The sequence below is a fragment of the Lepidothrix coronata genome, unplaced genomic scaffold (genome assembly GCF_001604755.1).
Source record: "Lepidothrix coronata isolate B3197 unplaced genomic scaffold, Lepidothrix_coronata-1.0 Scaffold230, whole genome shotgun sequence".
NCBI lineage: Eukaryota > Metazoa > Chordata > Aves > Passeriformes > Pipridae > Lepidothrix > Lepidothrix coronata.
The window spans coordinates 302,779-325,445 of NW_016690410.1; the positions used below are offsets into that span (position 1 = coordinate 302,779).

Genomic DNA, 22,667 nt, shown 5'->3' on the forward strand with positions numbered 1-22,667 from the left:
AACTTGAAAAGGAAATGTACTGTTAAAAATGGAATGCAAACTGAAAAACAGTGGTGTTCACTTTTGAACTTCTTTTATGATTTCACAATCATAAAATAAAATGCAATATTTTCCCACCATAAATATCAATGCCCAGGAATTTGCCATCTTTCTTGAAAGAAATACAAAACATATTGAAGAGCAATAAATAAACATTTTGCTAACAATTACATTTGTACACTACCAGGATAGAACTGCTCTGAAGACCTCTCTTCTCTTCATATGCTAATTCCTGGAACACACACAGTATCAAGTTCATTTACTTTTTCTTTATTTTACAGGCAAGCTTCTAAAAAACTGCAAGTGATAACAGTCTCTAAGTATGGCAGGGGAATTAGGCCCAGTATGCAGAGAAAGATTTACACAAATAGAAGAAAAATAAGTAGATGTCTAAAAATTAACTTTTTATGTTTCTGTTCTTAGAAAAATTTGAATTTTAAATCCAATATTCATCAAAGCGAAAACACTCATCATTAACAATATGTAGTTCAGACTACTTCTTCCCCTGCCAACAAAATCTTTTTTTCAGACACAATATTCCTTCATGTGCTATTTGGAGGGAATTAGAGAAATATTTCTCTGTAATAAAAATTCCCTCGGTATTTTTTTTCACTCTGTTCCAACTTATACCAAACAAGAAAGCATAACACACATCCTTTTATGGTTAAAAAGATCCTGACCAGGGTACTTAATGTTCTTGGACAAGCAATGCCCACATTACCACAACATTTTCTTGACTTAACACAGTTTGAAGATGAGGATGATGCTTTACATGCTCCAGGCTGAATAGATTTGTTAGGAAGACATGTCCTGACAGATATGCTTAAGAGAATAAGGTCATTGATTAATCAAGAAAGGAGTCCATTAAAATAATGGAATTAATATATTTGCAGATGGTTACTTAACAGGACACTGTCAAGGTATTTTTGTCAATTTTCAAATATTCCCATCTCAATCAGCATTAATAAATATTATTTGTCTAGCTTTCATTGTGTTAGAAGCTGGCTTGCAATTAATGGCTGCAAAAAAAAAAAAAAAGGCGTAAATAGTCCTAAACTAACAGTTTACTTAAAAATAGTAAATCGAGCGTTTCCAAATACTTTGTTTTCCATGTAATAGTTTCGAAGGACCTGAACGCACTCATGCTCAGGAGAAACAGGTAAATATCTGGAGACAATACTGTCAGAGTTTCAAACTAGTGTTTTCAAAAGTTTACATGCAGTAAGCTTCCAAAGTATTAATCTCAAGAAGAATCTTTTTCATTGTATTTTTCAAAGAACACAAAATTAGAACACAAAGATGAAGAGATAAGACTTGTTTCCACTCTTTCTCTGTGATTCAAAAAGCACACTAACGCCTTTTGTATAGCTGTAAATATCTTCATTGGAAGTACCTTCCAAAATTGACTTAATATGGTAATGCAGAGATTATTCATCTTTCTCTACAAATTCAGACTCTTGATTTTTCTGTCCAATCCGAAAATAGCTTCTGCATACTAAATGAGCAGTTAACAGACTTCATATTGAAAACTTACTACTGATCATCTCAGCTTACATTAAAGGGAGAGATTTCCTTCACAGTAACAATGATAATCATCTCAGAGGAGGAAGAAGAAAACCAGCTGCACCGTGACCTACCACAAATGTTCCTGCACTGATCACTTGACTAAAGATTTATTTTTAAACTGTATAATCCCTTAGATGGGCATTCCCAAATTGATTTAAACAACACTGATAGAGGATTAGGTTGCAGGAAGGAGTTTACAAACAAATTCAACCAAATGTCTTGGTGCTAACCAAGTGTAAATATTCTACTTGAGTATTCATCCCACTTGAGCAAAATTGTTCTAAAATTTTTTGGATGATGAAAAGGTTTTGAATGTCAGCAAGTTTTTCATTCTAATGTACACACATTGTAATAATTTTTCTCCCTTTTAATTTGGTTTCACGTTCAGTGCATACGTAAGCACCCTTTTCAGATGCCTCCCCACTCTCTTCCCTCCATTCCCTATCCTGTCTTTACTCTTGAAAGATAATTAAGTTCACAAAAGCCCTATGAACATCAGCAGTCTGGCAGAGGAGAGACACAACTGATTACTCCACCAAATACTGTGACAGGTAAATTGAGTTTGCTATGAAAGCAGCAACTGAGGGGCCAACCAGTGAAAACATGTCCCATCTTCTCATTTGATAAATTGCTACGTGGAACACATGGGAGAAAAAAAATGGAAAAGTGCAGAGATTCAAGAAGACGAGAGATTAAACCTGCACAAAATGAAGCTTCACTATTTCTACTGCTCACAAATCTGGTTGTTTTACTTAAAACCTACATCCGTGTGTGCCAGAAAACTGCTCCAGAAGAGGAGTCCTACTAAGCACACACTTTCTGTCTTGATGAACTGCTTAGCAAAATTAATTATTTTCTTTCTTTAAATCCCATTTATACAGATCACTATTACAGTTTTCCAAGTTTCCCAGGAATGCATCCTTCCAAAACTAATAGACTACAATTTTTTCAATCTTACAAGGACCTTCTCTTCTTACTAGGCTTCCAGTGACTCTCAGTTCTTTTCTATTAAATCATCTTTTTTGTGCTATACTTTCTTTTTTTATTTAGTATTGAAGCACTATATTAATATACTGTTTATTCATCCACAGTTACCACAGTTACTTACCTTCTGATAACACTAATAACATTTTGACATCAATTGCATATAAGTTTCTACACCATTTTTCCAGGACAGATAAATTTATCCAGCTATATTCACAAAATTCATAAACAAAGAAGCCAAGAAAAAATAATTCTGTATACTGCATTGTTGCCTCAGATGAGTCAGAGAAATAATATATGCCTCCAAGTTGGTTTAACAGGTATAGTCTAAATCTGATACTATCATTGCTGGAAGGCCTGTAAATGGGACTGCAGTTTGATCACACATCTTTTCAAGAAGGAATTGGCAACATATGGTAAACAAACAAAAAAAAAGAATATTCTAGCTATTAAGTTGCTGCCATACAGTAAAACTGATGCTGCAAGAACACAATTGTAAAATGCCAGGCTTGTTTATTACAAATTCAGTTGCACAGCTTCTCATGAAAGATTTGCTCTTGCAACCAAGATAATCTCTCTGGTAATTTCATTCCAACATTTCTTTTGTTTTAGGAAAGCTCATAAAGCATGCAGTCCTAAAGCATCATATTATTAACACCACAGTCTTTTATTTCTACCAAAAAAGTAATACCCACCTATTAATTTCCTTTTCTTGAAATACAGTTGCAACAATGATTTGTGCTTTCATATTAAAAAAAAATAAAACTTGAAAAAAAGAATATTGAATACAAAATAAACTGCTCTTCTGTTCACTAGTTCTGGTGCAGTCAAGGTTATATATATATATATATGTACAGAACAAAGCCTAGAAATTACTGTCATTTTAAGAGCCTTTTACAGACATTGTCAAAATACATGATATGCATAAAATGAACTGAATACACAAAGAACTCCATTCTACCTAGAAAGATAAGTGTTTCATGTGTAAACAAAGCTGAAACACAGCCTCAAGAATATAAAATTAAAATTGTACTTCAGTTTAAATATTTCTCACACAGACAGTCTGCAAGCCAGATTACATGTACTCCGCTCTTTGTTCTGCCATTTATTTGCTTTCTGACTTCTAAATTTTTTTTAAAATAAATGAAACAGTTACAGTGCTTTTCTTTCATGCAGAACACAGCTTGGTTGTGTGAACTTTAAAAGAAAGTATAATAGAAGTTCCAAATATCAGAGATACACTCCATTTCAGCAAGTTCTATAACAACAAGAGCCCGATCCTGAGAAATACTATATACTTGCAGTGAGTTTATTGCCACTGAGGCCAGCAGCATGCAGGGAGCATCTCATTCCTCTCAGAAATGGAAACCAAATACTTTTTATTGCTTGGACCAATTGCTGGAACTCTGAGACCTGGTCTTTTTAATGCAAGGGGGAGTTTTGTCATTGTTGTTGAACTGCATAGTTCGGTGGGGGGGAAAAAAGCAGCATACACTTTTCCAGTTGAAAAGGTGACTTACATATAACATCTTATATAAGTTTTTGTCCAAATGTTAAGAGGTGTTCAAAATCACCTTAAGACACTCAAGAACAGTAAAGAACGTTATGGAGGCACAACATAAAAATCCACACTAGTAGAAAAATGGCCTAGGAGAAAAATCTCTAGCAACTCTGAAGTCATCCAACTCTCCCCGCTGACAGGCATAGCCGGTTTTCCTTCAAGAAAAATGTGTCAAAGTGAACTGGACCTAAATGTCTGTTCTTTGTAATTGTGATGAATTGTAAAGGTTCTAGAAAGAGAGGTGAAAGGAAGAACATAATTCTGGTTAAAGCCTTGGACAAGCTCTCTACTCACAGCTCAGGATTCCACTGTGAATTTATATACACCTAGCTTGTATACACTTGAAGCATGCTTCAAGTTCTGTCTAAAAGAGGTGTTTTATCATATGTCACAACTTCTGCGAACAATATATTAAATAAGAAGTTGTGAGATGATTAGTTACTATTTTCATCTAGCCCATGCAGAAAAAAAGAGACAATACCTAAATGTATGTCAAAATGGTAACCTGCATCTAATTTGACCTGCATTTCAAGAGCTTATCTAATCACTTAACAATAGTAAAAGGAAAATTAAATAAGATTTATTACTTAAAAAAAGTCGTGAGTCTAGGTGAAATGAGATAGAATTAATGATTTTATCTAGGACACACATTATAAATGCTAAACAATGAAAATAATCATTTGGAATGAGCGTGTTTATTCTTTGTTAACCAACACGTTGTCCTCAGGGTTTTGCAAATGAGTAGCTGATTATTTACATACCATCAATCACTCAACAGTTGTAGTCAAGACATCAGTCATATTTGTCTAATATATTTCTAGCCCAGAAAAGATGTTACAGTAAAACACTGTCTATCACTGAATATCTGATATCTCCAAATACATAAAGACATTCAGATACATTTTTAAAAAATTATATTTCAGCAGTTTATTAATATAGCTACAATAAGCAAATCATTAAAATGACAAAAAATGGCAAGAGGAGTAGCATTATTTAACTCTATTCAGCTATTTTCCTTTAGCAGAAATTCTTCCTATTGGTATTATGTGAGTATACCTAAATATTGTATGTGCACTCCAGACAGTTTATTATTCAACTCAAAACCAACACTTAATTCATGGACATCTTTTGCCCAAATTCTGATGTACTGGTAACCTGTTAAGGCCTAAGGAGTGCATCTAATTGCATCCAATGAAGCCAAATTAATGCTCCTCCCCACAGCCCCCTCTCTCCCATGGACATGATGTTTGCAATGATTACAGGTCCCAGCACATGAAAGACGTACAAGTTCTAGCACGAACACTTAAATCATTAAAACAGAAATAGAGAGTCAACAGGTCTAAGTTTTATTTATTGTTCTTTCACTGTCTCATTGAGACGCTGCTGGACAAGGCAGTCTTTCCTTCTCCATCTGAAGTCTCTTTTCAAAACAGAAAATATCGATATACACCTTACATAAACAAGCAACTACTTTCCTAAACAGAAGTTACTACAGAAATTAAATGTTAGATGGAAACATGGTACATTATTCATTAGCAGTTGGTGGACAAAATGCTGTGTGTGGAAGCCAAAGGGCAGACCACCCTAGATATTTTATAGTTTTACTTTATGTTTCATGGTATTATAATTAATGACATTGTCAGTATGAATTAGACAAATATAGAAGTGATGGATCACTCAACCTCAGAATGTTTACTGCTGCGACTAACTAATTCAACATTAAAGTTTTAACTTTTTTTAGTTTTTATTTTTGGCTTAAACCTCTAAACCTGTGCAATTAAATAAAACTAAGTAGTGTTAGACGCTCCACTACACAGTTATTTTGCAAGTACATCTTTAAAAAAAAACAAACCAGAAAACCAAACAAAACCTCCTTTTTAGACTGACAGCCATCAAAGGATTTTGTGTATTTAAAAGAAAAAAGTTACCAGTGCAAATCAGAGAATCCAAACTAAGAATGACTAAGAATCATATGAAATCATTCATAGACATACCTGCAAGTTAGTACTATTCTTTCTTAACAAGACAGACATAGTCTAGTAACCTGAAAGCCAGAACAAAACAACCCCAAAACACTAAACCAACCGAGTCACTGTAACAGTAAGTAACTGGCACTTTTGTAAACAAAATTTACTTTAAAACCTCAAAATATGAGCTGCTGTAGGACTTAAGCCCTGATGTGAAGCCTAAGGAAGAATCCTAATAGTAGAAGGGGGCTGTGGGCTCAGCACTGAAATATCCTTAAAATCCCACCATGATGCTTTCTGCACTTCTGTATTTGCAAATACAGATTTGCTGGTTCATGACTTTTACAGATTATTGCTACAATCAAATTCTTTGCTCAACAACTTGTCAAATACTTTTCCTTCAAGAAGAAATGGGAATGGAGAACTAATTAAAAAGTTTTAAGAAATACAGATCCAAGATCCATGTCCCAGTACATTGCTTGTTCTACATACTCTGGGTGGATCACGACAAATAAAACAAGCACCATCATTATGTAATAACCTGCAATTATTTTTATGGCTATTGAATTCCATTCTTCCTATGCAATACATAAAATGCAAATGTAAAGCAATAGTACAAATTACAAGCCCTAACAAGGCAGTAAATCTGAACCAAGTCACGCAACATAACGTGTCTATAAATTTTCCCACCAGATGCAAAAAAGGCTTTTAAATTTCAGAAACTTTTCTTTTAGACTTATTTTTCTTATTTTTTTTGGAAATTAATGAAAATTGCCCCTTTTTCTAGTCATCTCTGAACAGCAAATTAGTAGTTCTATCAAATTAGAGAAAAATTCACAGAAATTGAGATGAATATCCTAAGGTTTATCAGTAGATGTGGTGGTCCTTTCCTTTACTATTGCATTATAAAAATAAAATGTTTAAATATAAAATAACTGTCGTCAGAAATACAGTTGATTGGAGATTATGATTCACATTAAGATCATAACCTATAAAAATCATCAGCTGTGCAGAATGAGCTGTTCCAGTTGACAGATCTTATTAACAAAATCTTCCAATAAATTACAGAAGAAGCTGATTTAAAAAAATTGCTTTTGGCTTTCAGCATATGGAGTTTAAGGTGCTCCTGACACTAACATGTCTTACGTGGTTTTAGTGACTAGATACTACAAACAAATCATGTTGTTGTGGAAAAGTTATAATTTAGTGAGAATGAAGGAAATTGATCAGTTTACAGAATTCAAATATAACATGTTCTGATTATAAAATATACCCTTATAGAGAGCTTTGCTTCCCTTGGCTTGTGGGCAGAAGATATTAAGAATAAACTCATGAAAGGACGACTAATTAAATCATAGTGTCTATAAGTATTTCTGAAGCTTCACTGTACTATAGCAGTTATCACTTTACTCTTAACTCTCCAGTGTCACCATCAGTAGACAAAGCAAGAGGGCTGATCAGTTCTGGAAAACTCTGTAAGGTTAATAACACAACTACAGTGGTAAGACTAGCCAAGGAGCATAATACAGTGGAATACGTAAGATCTTATAGCAATAACTGAAATATCTTGGGGGGGGGAAGCCAAAACAAAACCCTCAAACCTTTACAGCTGACAAATCTTATGTTTTTTTAAGCTATAACAAAAAACTAGACTCTTAAAATACTCACTCACCAAAAAAAGTCATTATTTTTCTGATTCCACAAGTGCCAGAAACATTTCATGACATGAAGACCTTTCTTTTTTTTCCTCCCATTTTATTTTTGGTCTCAGTCAATATGTAAGCTCCACTGCCTGGAGTTTTGCAAGCTTCTGGCACCCAGCTGCTACTCTGACACTGGCCAGCATATCGAAGTAAAGGAACATGTCTCACTAGTACCTCATTTAGTACTTTTCAATGAAAAAAGTGGACAGCTAAAGGAAACTGCAGATTCCTGGGCACAGGATGAAATGAGAGACAAGTATCAATGACATCTCTTATTGATAAATGTCTTCTGTGCACACAGCTTACATTTATTTTCACAGCCTCTAAATCATGCAATTTACTGGCTTCAGCTACTACAAACTATACTGTTTAGAATACTGCCAGTACTAACCTGCACAGACCCACTTCTAATCTATAATCTCAATGGCTCATTATAATTGTGTGTAATAAAGTTTGGCTTTAAACTAAGAAACCCAGACAATTTTTGATGATCCAATATTCTGTTTAAGTAATTTAATGCTGGTACAATAAGCAATCTAGTGAATATCATACTGTCATCCACCTTTAAAATTTAAACTATTTGATTCGAATGCTTGCATACATCTCAAGATAAGGAATACATTATGGAATACAATTCAGGAAGTTAACTAGTGCCTCTGTCACTAAGTCTTAAGTATAATATTAATAGCAATCTGTATATTAGCTTAAAGGATCTCTATGGGAAGCATGATCCAAGTATTGTTAACTACAAGAACTATGTATTATTTCAGGATTATCTATCAGCCTTATAAACTTCCAGGTTTTCCTGTTGGTAAAAGAGGTAAAACGACACGTGGCACCACAAGCTTCATATGGTATCCAAGTTCATCATTCTATCCAGTAAAGAAGTTATAAATATATCATGGAACACAGTCAAACAGTATATACTGCACAATGTCCTATGCTTCTTTGAGATGTAGCAGCCCAGCACAGAACAAAACATTGAACAAATTCTTGCCATTGAATCTGTGACCTTAGGACACTATACAGCAGGTTTTAGTTAGCCAACTACAAACAAAATCAAATGAAGTTTAAAAGCAAAAGAAACTATTATTCTTTTTCAGAATATTTAGCTCAGTTTTTTAAATAGCATTAGTACTACTTTTCATACCAGCATATATTTTTGTTTTGGTACTTGCAGCAATTTAACACAAATCTTTAATGCTGTCAAATAAATCAAAATGGTAAATCACAACTGTAAAGAAACTGGCCTGGAAAAAAAAATTAATTTGACCCTTCATAATACACTTTTGTTTGTTCTCTACTATAGCTGATTACTCAAACATACACAAGCATTGCAGTCTTTTCATAGTACTTGGAACTTGGTCTACATGGTAAACAAAAGTTGCATTGAAGTCTTTTAAGAGACTTCCAAATGATGAAATCACAGTAAGGAAAAAAACACAAATATGTTCTTATCTTTCAATTTGAACTTCAGGATAAACCTTTTCCATTGACAGTCTTAACACAACTGTTTGGCCTCTGGCAATGTGTCTAGACAATGTCTGTTATTTGTTTCAGTTCTAAAAGATATGCACTAAATACAATGGTCATCACAAAAAAAAAGCTTCCCAGAAGAAACAGGTTTGCATTGAATATTGCCTTTACACTTGAATAGAAAAAGTTATTGAAAGGCTGCTGGTCACAGAATCATAGCTAAATTGGTCCTGATATTAGGTAATCACCAGGACACGACAAACAGGTACATACAAATAGGAAATGAAGGTGGTGTTAATCAGGGAACATCTTACTTAGTCAAAACCTAAAAACGCCCATATAAATAAGAAGAAAATTACTTAAATATCTTGTTTTCAACAGTGTCACTGACAACATAATCTCAAGTTCACTCATACTGTGCAATCATACTACAGTCACATAATCCAGTACAATTTGTAAATTGCTGAGCTAAAGATTTTTAATGATTTGTCATCATGACTACACACATGCCCCTAGCTGACAAAAACTACAAAGAATGAATGTATCCAGGTGGCCAAGTCGGTCAATGGCACCCTGACCTTTATCAGAAATAGCATGGCCCAGCAGGACCAGGACAGTGACTGTCCCCCTGTATTTGGCACTGGTGAGGCCTCATCTCAAGTCTGTATCCCTTTCTGGGCCTCTCACTACAAGGAAGACATTGAGGTGCTTGAGCATGTTCAGAGAAGGACAACTGAGCTGGTGAAGGGTCTGGAGCCCAAGTCCTGTGAGCAGGGGATGAGGGAGCTGGGGTTGTTTAGTTTGGAGAAATTGAGGCTCAAGGAAGACCCTTATCGCTCTCTACAAGTACCTGAAAGGAAGCTGTAGCCAGGTGGGGCTTGGCCTCTTCTCCCAAGTAACATGTGAAAGGACCAAAGGAAATGGCCTCAAATTGTACCAGAGGAGGTTTAGATTGGACATTGGAAAAAATTTCTTTACTGAAGCAGTGACTAGGCATTGGAACAGGCTGCCCAGGGAAGTGGTGAAGTCACCACCCCTGGACGTTTTCAATTGGTATGTAGATGCGGCACTTAGGGACACCATTTAGTGGTGAACTTGGCACTGCTGGGTTAACAGTTGGAACTCAATGATCTTAGAAGTCTTTTCCAACCTAAACAATTCTATGATTACATGAAAATTTGGAAGCTTAGCATTGTAGATGTTAAGCCTATTACTCTCATTACTGTGGCGTATGCAGTATCTGTACAGAAGCAGAAATGTGAACTAGAGACTGGCTCTCAAAACCAGAATGTAAATACTTCCATTTATAAAATATGGTGGTGAAAATTAAAAATGTTGCAACCAATAGAATTTAAGTCAAAACAAATGTGCTGATTAAAAATCCAACTACAAAAAAGGGAAAGGGAAAGTATAATAGCAAACAGATACAGATGTAAGGATTTTCCTGAGCCAAAGCCAAATTCTTTTCAAGCAGGAGAACCTTAATGAAAGACTTATCATAATGAATTCTGCAGTAGTTTGAGCCACCAGCTTGATTCTGCACTTGTTTCAACACTTAGAATTTTCACTTATGTGAAATAGATTTGGGTAAGAAAACAATGTAAAAGTGGACACAAAGGTCCACATTCAGTTTAAAACATTTACATTGAAGTGTATCCAAAAGAAAAATAATGAAAGGGTATCTTTTCCTGAATGTGCTTTTTAAGTGAAAACCAACAGTTCTTTTTGAAGAGTTCTTTAACACGAAATATAAAGAATGATATTTTTGCTTTCAAATGTGAAGAAATATGCCAAGAAAAGTTATCAAAAAAGACTTATCTGCTGCAAATATTCCAAGTTATTATTTAGTTTTCAACTGAAGAATTTTTACTGGAGTTGGAGGTTTCAAAAAAAAGAGACAGTGTACTCTGCATCACTCTTGTAATCATTCTCACTCTGAATACACTCAGCTATTTCCCTTAAAATGCACATACACTTGAACTCAATTTTAAATTTAGTGCAGTGAATACCTGGCAAATTCACCTCTCCAGTCCACAACAATCCAACTTATGCCACACCTTAAAACTTTTATTCTTTATAGGGAGAGTCCTCTCACCACCATCGGTACAAAGTTGATGGCATAAGATCTTATGATTCCAGAGTGTATTCTCAACAACCCCAAAGATTTTGTAACACTACACTGATCTCACAGCTTACATCCTCAAACCTGAGTATTCGCTTATGATACAAAGCTTTACAGTCACACTTGTAGTTTGATTACCTCCTGACATGAATAAAGATTTCAGAAGAGCATTACAAATCACTGGGGTACTAGGAGTGACTGATTAGGTAAAAATAATGGTCTTTAAATATTTCACCAGGTTTTAACATAAGTAGTATTAATTAAACATCAAAAAAGATATTACAGAAAGCATAACACAAGTTTGAACTGTGGAAATCATTATAGAGAAGCTACTGCATGTTATAAGGTTGGCCACAGACTAGAATATAATTCAAACGCATTATATTCTGCAGTAAAACATTAAGCTGTTAATACACTAACAGTCTTCAATTATTGATTGCTCTTCCACCTTTCAGAGTGATATATTAACAATTATTTCCACTGCATCAGTAGATGCTCTGTCAATCATGTACCATAATTCAGCAGGTGGTATCGAAACCAGCATAACTGGCAGACACGATTTTATTGCAATACATTAAAGATCTATTTATGTCAAAACTCTCATGCAAAAAAAAAAAGGAAGATATGGACAGCTTAAAAAAAAATCTGATTTTTTTTCTGAATAGCTTTATGAATTTGGAATAGTCAGAGCATAATTATTTCAACCACATCTGAATAGCTCTGATTCTACCTGCTTTTATGCTGTTTATGTTGTTGTCATATGAAGTGACATTCATACAGCTGATAATGTCAGAATATAGGAAACTAAAGGCAGCAGGGGTGTAAGATCCACTGCCTGCTACAGAGCACACTCTGTCATAATCCATGCTGGAGCCTGAGTCAAACCATTCTTCTGCTGTCAACAAACACTGGTGAAATAAGACAATATTTCTTCTCCTGTTGCTACTCACTCAGACTACATATCACCTTCCTACTACAGACAGCTAGCCTGTCAGTATGCATAGTAGAAGCCTGACTAAGAAAGCTAAGGATTTCATCAGTACATTGTCCATCAAGAAAGATCTGCTGTTGTAAAAATCCAGGCTATTACATAGAAAAAAATCCATTAATTTTAAAACCCCAAAAGCTAAGGCATTAGGATTTTAGAAATGTCAAATAAAGGTAGAATGGGAAACTTCGATTGTGCTACCTGCTGTTCATATCTCTTCACATCACACTATATATGTATGCCAAATAAATACATGTTTTCCTTCAGACTAATGAATCACTCAGTACTCAGGATGAACAAACCTCCCGGAAGCAGTTGTGGAGCGCTAATGACTTATCCACAGTACATCACCTTGTTTAAAGAAGGTAGAAGATGTTTAGTGAACGTGATAGGGAATTACAGTAAGGAGGAGTATGCTGTCATGCATTAAAACATTACTCTTTAGGAACAACAGCAGAATCTGCTTCTATCACAGGGTTTCTACATGATGACAGTTCCTTACGTATGTCATACACCACCTGCCAACCCCCAAGTTTCCCCAGAGGCTGAACAGAGGTACAAGACAGCCCTGTGACTGAAGTTAATCAACATAATGCTTATGCATTTGTCCTGAAATTCTTGACCCATTTAAAATTGTTCTTGGAAAATACAGCACTTGGGAGTTCTGCTAGGTGCAGACAGAGTAGTTCACATTATACATTCTCAGTCTCCTTTTTTCAACAGTGTCTTTCAGAAGAAAATCACAGATATCCTTCAGTCCAAGAGAACTGTTCCTGCATCCTGCTTCTTAACACTAACCTTCCCAAAAAGGCCTTGGCCAGTCAGACTCTCTTATGTCTGACTGGAAACACTTCCATCAAGTCAGAAGAAAAGGCCCTGATGAAAGACAGCAGCTGGGAGAAGAGATGCTGCTATGAATACAGGAACAAACTGAAAATATCTGGATGCTTTAGAGAAAGTTAGGAGTGGCTCATTACTCAAACAGAAAACATCCTAGAGAAGGTAGCAAGATCATAGGATACCTATTTCAGACTGCAACCAAAAATTTCAGTCAAATTATAGTTGTGCCTACCTTTATTTCCATGGTTTGTAGCTCAAGACATCTTATTTGGAGAAACACTGAAGAAGCACAATTGTGATTTAACAATAGTTGAAGACAGTTCTAACAATAAGATGAAGAGGAGGTAATGGGATCCACACTGACATTTTCATCTCAACACAGTGGTTGCTAAAGAATAAGTTGCTGTTACTCTTTGCAAATATTTAAAAGTAAAAAGCTGAGTAAGAAGGCAGACACACAGTTTAAAGGAAAGATGGATGTTGGCAAAATCAACTGACTCAAACCTTGTCTGCAGTGGAAGTTCTGGCCCTTCATTCTGACAGTTGTGATAGAGAAGAAACAGATCTCTTACTGTGTTCTCTGAATGTAGTAACATTGACCTTATAATAGGCTTCCACAGCAGCTGCTTGAAAGAGAGGCTGTTCCTGTGCTGTGAAAACCACTTATTTCAAATTATTCCATGTTGGTAGTTTGTCAAAAGTTGGTGTGTTTTTTTTCTTCCCTTCTCCTCTTAGCAAAGAAATAAATACTTTTTTCCCTGACTCACAAATGTACCCTGTAGTCTTACTTTTGAAAGTATCTGGTCAAATTTGTGTTCATTGTAAACAATGAAGCAAAGTAATCATTGAAGCTTTCAGTTCAAGTCACCAGCATTTGCTTTCACTCCCTGTTAAGAAATGGTATATTTAGTTTGCTTTTCTGCTTCTACTTTTAAGACTACTGGTACAACTGAGACTGTTCATTGAAAAACACAGCATTTACATGTCATGAAATTCCACAGACTCATATAAAAGATTTTATTTGTTTATTCCCCAAGATAATAATATCTTGCATAGTGTGTAAAAACCCAGAACATCTGCATTGCAGTTCATCTTCTACAACAACCTAAATCCTGCAAGGTCCTTCATAGGTATATATTGACTACTTGGAAAAGTGGCACATAAAACAACAGTACGTCCAACATCACCTTTCCAAAACATAATTCAACCATATGTAGAAACAGTGGACTTACAAACTCTAAGAAAGCAGGAAGGTGGGAAAGTCAAAATAGTTACTAAGAAGATTTCAATAATTCATACTCTCACAAATACTGTCAACCTGGACTTTCATTTTACCTTGAGAAGGTATGTAGGAATATTGCTGAAATCAACAGGCAACTTCAAGAGGAAGCGAGCTGAGAATTCTCCAGTCTGTGGAAAAAAGGTAACACTAATGAGATCTGGTGGCTAAAACAGAACTACAAATGTTCTGATGAAAAATGAGTAAGAGCTCATACCAAACAGAAGGGCTGAGATTTAAAACAAAATTGCTGAATAGAATTACTGAAGAGGAAAAAGAAATATTACAGATTTCATAGGTGTTACATGACAAAACACCTTAAAAACCATAAAGCATCATTGCCAGTAAGTCAACAGCAAAAAGTAGTTAGAACAAAATAATGTGCACGACAAAAATCAGACTATACTTTGTTCCACCCTAAATATAGATGTATCTTGGCTGTACTGGTTTCCGGACAAAGGTCTGGCGGGACCTGCAAATAGTCTGAAAGCAAAGCTAAAATCCTGACAAATTTTTAAGAGTATATAGATACAACAGAGGCACCTTTACAAACACTGCAGATATACATAAGAGAATTTGTGTTGAGAAAGGTGAGAATGTATCAGGTGTCCTCTGAATAAACATAGAGTAAAGAACTGAATTAGAAGGTTACAAACAATTTCAGAATTATGTAACTCTCAACACCTTGACAACTGTTTATCGAAAATTTGCCAAGTGTCCCCTACACATTGCTCTTTTTTTATGTATAAAGTGTATGCAAAGGAAATGGAAAGGATTTCCTTTCTGTTTCATATACTTCCTTAAAACCAGACTTTGACCACCTGGTTATGAAGCAACGAAGTTGACTGTTTTTTAAAAACAAATGCCTGCCTGATTTCCTTCATATTAGTTTTTTGTTATCTCTATTTTTTGTTCAATAAAGCAGCCACATAGCAGCTATATTTGTTCAGTAGGCTGAATTGGCAGCAAAGAAAGTGTTAAACATTGATTTTATGCAGTTAAATACAAAAAATTGGGAAAACTTGAGACAAGTTAGCAAAACTCTTTAACACTGCCCTATTTTTGACAAACACATACTATTTAGTTACATATTGACATACAATTTTTAGAAAACAGCACTCCATTTTAACAAGCAAAGGGACAAATCAAAGCTGCATGAAAATTCAGCATTTGCTCTACCACAGTAACACATATACACTACTTTGCTATTTCCTGAACATAGCTGTCTGCACCTAATTTTCATTTTAATATTTTAAATATTTTCCATAGCGAGAAGAAAAATACAGATGTCAGATAGACACCTTTTGGGCCACTGCCTTACCACATGTAGTAGATGCCATCACAAGAACACCACACAGCTATGAGGACAGCTTGCCAAAGGCTAAACTCCTTAAGAGGAAAGCATTCAAAGTGTCCTGTACTGGTACCAAAAACTTGTCATACGGTTTTGCAAAACAATCAGTACTCTTGCCTTCCCTGTTAATTAGCTGTGCTCATCCATAAACTGCTTTGAGTTCAGCATAACAGACAACATGAAGGTTGTCACTGGCCATATACTACCAGACCATAAGCCTCTGTAATGATGGACCACATCAAATGCTATTCATACTGATTCAGAAAGGAATTGGTCGAACAAAACCCTGAAGGAAATCAGCCTGCCGATGCAGAAGCCTTTCTGAGAAAGTACTGGAGGTCAAAGCCAATGGAAACTGCCTTTCCAAAATGAATAGTAAGCTGCTAAGCAGGGCAGCTGAGGAATATAAGTGATTGTTTGGTCAGCACATTATTTTCTGTGGTACTGACATGAAACAAAACTGAGAAGGAAAAAATTCCTTCATTTATGTTATGACTAAATTAGAGAGATGCTGTATTAGGCAGATACAGAATAAGCAATGTTAATGTCAGTGCCAATTCGTTTCTTGGTCTATCTACCAGGCATGAACTAGCGATAACTCATTCTACCTTCAAGCCACTAAACAAGAAAAATAAGACCTGGAACGCAATCAAAATCTTTCCAATGGCACCCTTTCAAGTTATAAAATTTGCCATAAGGGTTTGTGTGTTGCTGGACTGTAATCCACCCTGCTGCCAGTCAGCTCAGAACTGCCCTTAAAATTTGTCCCTGGTAGTCACACGAGACAGGCAAAGAAATCGCTCACAGAAACACTATGCAACAAGAGGTGAGTGTATATTAAATTCCAACTCTGAAACCTTTCCTGATGATACTACTTGTGAGGACAGATGTCAACTTTCTAATGCTAGATTACTTATTCATGCAGAAAAATCACTGACTTCTTGTACACAGAAAACATGAGGACTGCTATGGTGACAGTCAAGGTGCTTGCTTTTTGTTCAGAGTGAAATGGATATTATATACAGAGCTTCTCTTCTGGACTTACAAAAATGCCACACAACATTTCCCATAAAATCCAGAATTTTTTCTGGTAAAATACGGAGTCTGATGAACTGGGATAGCCACGGAACAGATGAATGGTCTCTAATAACAGCATCAGCTGCTCCACAAAGTTGACTTTCAGTTTAGGTTTTTTATGTCATTCGATCAAGATTATTTTGCTAAGTTATTACTTCCAAAAGTGTTCTGGCCAGACAGGGAGCAGGCCCTGTCCATGGTGCTCGCCTACCCATCCCCAACCAGCTGGATCCAGACATCAGTCAAGAATGATGAATTTCTGGCTACAGCACTGAGAAATTAGGTATTTAATGTGCTCCTGCACCAACTGGTACTGTGCCAGCATGATGCTACTAGGCTAAATAATAGTTTGCCTATTTGTCATAGATCTAGGACATCACTTCAGGAAATTAGATATAATGGAACAAAGGTATAAAAGCGAATTTCTGTTCCATTTTAGTACACAGTGCTAAATTCAGGCCTCCTCTCCCAAGTTGTTTTAACTCACACACCTAAGATGATTGCTTTTATAATACTTTTATTTCAGAAATCTCCTGAACAACTATCGATTCCTGATAGACAGCAACAACATGAATTTCAATGACTTCTAGGCAGAGGAGATAATGGGCAGTTTACCTCCTGCTTTTTGAAAAAACGCTCCTAATTTGCCGATCCTCAAGGCTAACAAAACAGTGGCAAAGGACAGGAAGGAGAACTACACAAGTTAGTTTCATAGTTTTGTTTTAGGACACTAACAAACAAGCCTCTGTCATGTAGATACCAGGGTCATAGAATCACCAAACAGGACTCACAAGAATCTTATTGACAGAGAATGTAAACTTGGAAAACAAAGTATATGCTATGGAAACCTCCAAAATAGCTTTGCAATGATGAAAAGGATTTGACTCAAAAAGTATTTAAGATTTATTTTATTGGAATACTTTTAACTAAGACAGCATTTCAAATTTAAGAAAAAAAAGTTCTTTATTCAGTCACCAAAGATTCAAAAGGCTTGAGTAGATATGTCTTTCCTATGGAAAAAGGAGAAAAGCCCTAATTTTCTATCATCTTGAGGAGAATTTTTGCAGCTGGCAAAATCTATGATAAAATCTCAGTACAGTTTAGAAAGCCTTCTGTACTTCAATAAACCACTCTAATAAAATTTAGAGATGTAACAATTTGTTTGTGGTGCAAGCTATGGAGAATAAAATTTATGAACAAATTAATTTTAGAGAAATATTATGATATATAAACATAAAAAAAAATCTGAATTTCTCTGATGAAGAAAACTTCACTTGGGTTGAAATTAAAAAAGCTTAGATGACTTGTCTAAGGAAAGAAAAACAGATGAACGTAAAAACAGATGAACGTAAGTAGTGTGAGTTGTAAAGAAAACATCCTTGCATCACCTGTAACTTAAGGATGATTAAAGTGACACAAAGCTGAATTCTAGGCCCTGCTAACAGGAGTGCTGAATTTTCATCAATTTTCAGACTGCATCTATTTCAGAAGATTCTGCTTCTGGAGGCCAGTTTATCTTACGAGTATGCCATTTCTGAAAGCAAGAGGGAAACACGTTCATCATAACCACCATTAGGTATTTCCTGACATATCTTACTCTAAACTTCCCATGATAAATATTTTACCAGTGGAAAAAACCCCTGATTTTTGCAAAGCTTACTCTGTGGCAGAGATCGATTAAAAAAACCCAAACAATTCACACACAAACCAAAATGTCTCCATTGCCAATGGTCTCATTTTAGAAGGCTGAGATGGCATACACAGAGTGTTTCTATACAGCACGGCACATTTCCCATGCAAGGGATATAACTTCAGCAAACAGACATGCCATTTTATTGTCTGACTGTCCTATGAACGCATGGTCCTACAAAGTCACTGCTCTAGCCCATCTTGCCTCCTTCTGCAGAAAATTAAGTTGGGTTAGTTTTTCCTCTCCAGTATAGGTTCCCAAAACTCCTCAGTTTAGACAAGTGCGAGAGAGATATTGTCAACTGCATCTACCAACTAAATCAACTCAATCATAATGTATCATAACCACACCCTGACACATCCTACCCCTAAGCAGGCTGGTTGGCTGGCAGGGTGTCATACCAACATTGTTATTCTACCTTTCGAATCTTCAGAGCTAACTCAAACTTCCACATAACACTGTACAGGCTTTTCAACAGTTTCAAAGTTTTCATCTGTAAATCAGACGAATGAGCACCAGGTTCAAAAACAGTGGCTCACCTGGAAATCCGGTTCAACCAAGGTAATGGAATCACAGCAACATACAAAACAGGGAGTATAGAAAATGATCTGGAGTAGAATAGAAGTTTTCTCCATTGGAAACAGAAAGTATGACAATCCACAATAAGAACTCAAGTTTTCCAAGGCAAGAGCTGTATTTGTTAAAAGCATTTTAGCTGAAATAATAGCTTACCCAGTTGTTTTTTTTGCCAGCATAGATTTCCATGTTTTCTCCATACTGGGGCTCTTCAAGTAACGTCTGATATTCAAACATGAGACGAGAGCTCTCACGTAATCGGCCACACTGAAATTGGTGATACTGCTGCACAAGCTCTTTCACAACAAGCAGGAGGCATTCAGGGTTTGAAGGATTCCAAGAAGCTAAATTCTGTTTAATTAGAAAAGAACGGAGATCAGAATTGTTTACAGCAACAGAAAGACAAGCAATCCCCCTTCTGTACGGATATGAGAGGCACATATGCACGCGGGAACTTTGTGACAAAGCTAAACCATAATATTAAATGGAAAGGTTCTACCATGCTTTAGAAGAAAACCAGGTGAAACAGCAAAAACTTAATGTCGAATAGGAGACCTACCATAAAACTGATAACAGGGCTACTACTAGGCATACATAGGTCTGAATTACCATTTTATTCTTTCCTAAAATTATACTGTTGCATCTGAGAACTTGAAAAGTTTGAATTAAATGATGACTGATATGAAACACACAAGCATTAGGTAAGCACACTCTGCACAGTAACTAATTTAAAAAGCAGTCAACCAAGTGAGTATGCCAAATTGACACCAACTATAGAAACTGCTCTGCTTCACTATTCAAATAGTGGCTGTAGTATTCACAGTGATGGAGCAAACGGGTTCTCTTCTCTTGCCTCGACATTGTGATTTATATCACTTTAACCATCTCTTCACCAGAGTTACCTTGACTCATCCCCTTAACACAAATGCCATCCAAACACACAAGTCTCTTCAATGTGCCTCGCGGAAATTTTTATTACAAGTTGACTGTATTTCAAGAAACACAACTACCAGAAATAAAAATGATAATACAATTAAGATAACTGTCAGTAGCACAGTAGCAATGTTATCACTCAGTTTAACTACTCTTAACTACTCTGGGTTGGACCAGTCTTCTGTGCACAGTAAGTTTTATTCAGGAAGGTATTTGACGTTACAAATCATGCCTAACATGACCCATGCATGCCTACATCTAGTTGACCAAAAATGGACCTGTGTGAAAGGCAGATGAGGACCCACCTATACTCTGTGCTCTTAGAGCATGAGACAGTATTGATGCAAAAGTACTTAGGTCCTCATATGCTTCATTCATGGGTCCTCAAGAGGGTCTTCTTGATGCAAGCTCAGAGCATGTTAATGTTGTCATGTGGCTTTTGGTCATTTTTGAGTATAAGCAAAATTAATCTGTATTTCATAGAATCACGGAATGGTTTGGGCTGGTAGGGACTTTAAAGATCATCTAGTTCAGGGGAGGGATGCATTCCACTAGACCATGTTTGTTCATCCAACCTGGCCTTCAACACTTCCAGGGATGGGGCATTCACAACTTCTCTGGGCAACCTGTCCCAGTGTCTCACCACACTCACAGTAAAGAATTTCTTCCTTATATCTAATCTTAACTTACCCTATTTCAGTTTAAAGCTGTTACTCCTTCTCCCACCACTCCATGCCCTTGTAAAAAGTCCCTCCCCAAGTCTCTTGAAGGCCCCTTTAGGTACTGGAAGGCTGTATATGACACAGACATTTGACAACAAACTCATTCCAACAGGATTTTAAATTGCATGGATTGTACAGGGAACATTAAGAAACTCAGAACTGGCAAAGATGCCTGCATTTTCCAATTAAGTGAAGATATAATATAATAGCTTCACATACAATTTCTTATCTGTATCTGTAACTCAGTGGAGTTACAGACAGCATGTTACTTTTGTCCTGTAAGTTGCAGACATTTCATAAACAAATTATATGCATAATTTGCATTCTTCAGCAAGGACAAAAAAAAAAATCAATGGTCATGTTTTGCCTCTTCATTGAAAAAACTGCTTTGGTATGCAGCATTTTCTACAATGAAAGGGCAGAAAATATTTCTGTACTTTGAAGTAGATATCTTAAGTCTGCCTTGTATTCAAACATACAAAAAATGGCATTTCTTAAGCGAGGTTACATAAATGAATGAACATAGATAAAACCATGTCCCCCACAATACACAAGCTATTTATATTTTGTGTAACACCAAAAGCAACAAATACAAGTGAATGGGTTGCATAGAGAAGTCATCGAGTCTCTGTCCTTGCTATCCTTGAACCTCTGCCTTTAGAAGCTACCGCAGTGCCACAGACCAGACATTTGACCATGGCTTGACACAAAAGTACTCTGCTCTTCCCCCTCCTAGACAGCAGGAAGATCTATAAAACAGGAATGTTATCAGTGTCATATCTTAAAAGGTAAACTACACTCCAGAGTAACTGGTGAATGGGGAAGAAACTAATGTGTTTCATGTAAGTTCCTCAAATACATACTACAGAGTGACTGAAAGCCTTGTTCTGCCTTGTCTGCCATCTACAGCTGGTAAAAATTTATTCTCAACTTGAAACCATTTAAGCTTATCCGATTCTATAAAATCCTAGAGAAAATCTGTCAGGTAGACAGCATCTTCTAGGAAACACATTTTCTGTCATGCAGTCTGAAACCAGACTGAGTATAACCTTAAATTTCCTGTTCCCAAGCTGCTGTTCAAATAAAGCATTTCCAGAAAGCCAGAGGATGTAATATGCCAGTATGTATTGATATCAGCCAGACAAGTGGGAATAACCTTTCCTCCTAATGACATTGGTATAACACAATAGAAATGTTCTGTCAAAGGAAATGACCAACAATATTTTAATAGCTGACCTAAATGCAACTGAACCTTTTGTTTTTTAAATAACGTTATACTACCTAACAAAAAAAGAGCAAGAGGAAATCCATTGTCAGTTTTGCAGCACAGAGCTAGAGTAGTGTTCTCTTCAAAGAATTCAAGAACACTGCATCAAAACTGCTTATTTTGTATTGCCTTAAAGCTACAGGAATTAAAACGAACGATTTGACTGTAGGATCCTTACTAAACAGCTTTCATTCAGTAACTGAAGTTTCAAAGTACAAAGTGGTTATAAAAATAAATCACCTGGAGAAAAATTCAACTACACACCCCATATACAACATATTCTCACTGATGAAAGAGTAAACATACAATGGCTATACAAATTTTCTGTAACACGAGTTCTAATTTATATAAATAATTTTTAGCTTTAGAATTTATTATTGTAGTGCTTGTTACTTGGCAATGGTCATTGTATTTCTACTCATTTTGCTAACTTTGCAGAAGGGTTGTTCTTTTCAGAAGACCTAAACTCATTAATTTTAACACAAACACTACTGAATACAATGCCATGTTTATGTATGAAATT

At 35.8% G+C, this 22,667-nt stretch overlaps 1 protein-coding gene across 2 annotated transcripts in view; it reads right to left on the reverse strand.

Annotated features, from left to right (window-relative positions):
• The window catches only part of BRE (brain and reproductive organ-expressed (TNFRSF1A modulator)), a 171,188-nt gene that overhangs the window by 100,416 nt on the left and 48,105 nt on the right, over nucleotides 1-22,667 (reverse strand). For both annotated transcript variants that reach the window (XM_017834239.1, XM_017834238.1), the window contains 2 exons: nucleotides 19,379-19,573; nucleotides 14,582-14,656 (listed from right to left, as the gene is read on the reverse strand). In XM_017834239.1, the coding sequence (XP_017689728.1) occupies nucleotides 14,582-14,656; nucleotides 19,379-19,573 (270 nt within the window). The remainder of the gene's footprint in view (nucleotides 1-14,581; nucleotides 14,657-19,378; nucleotides 19,574-22,667) is intronic.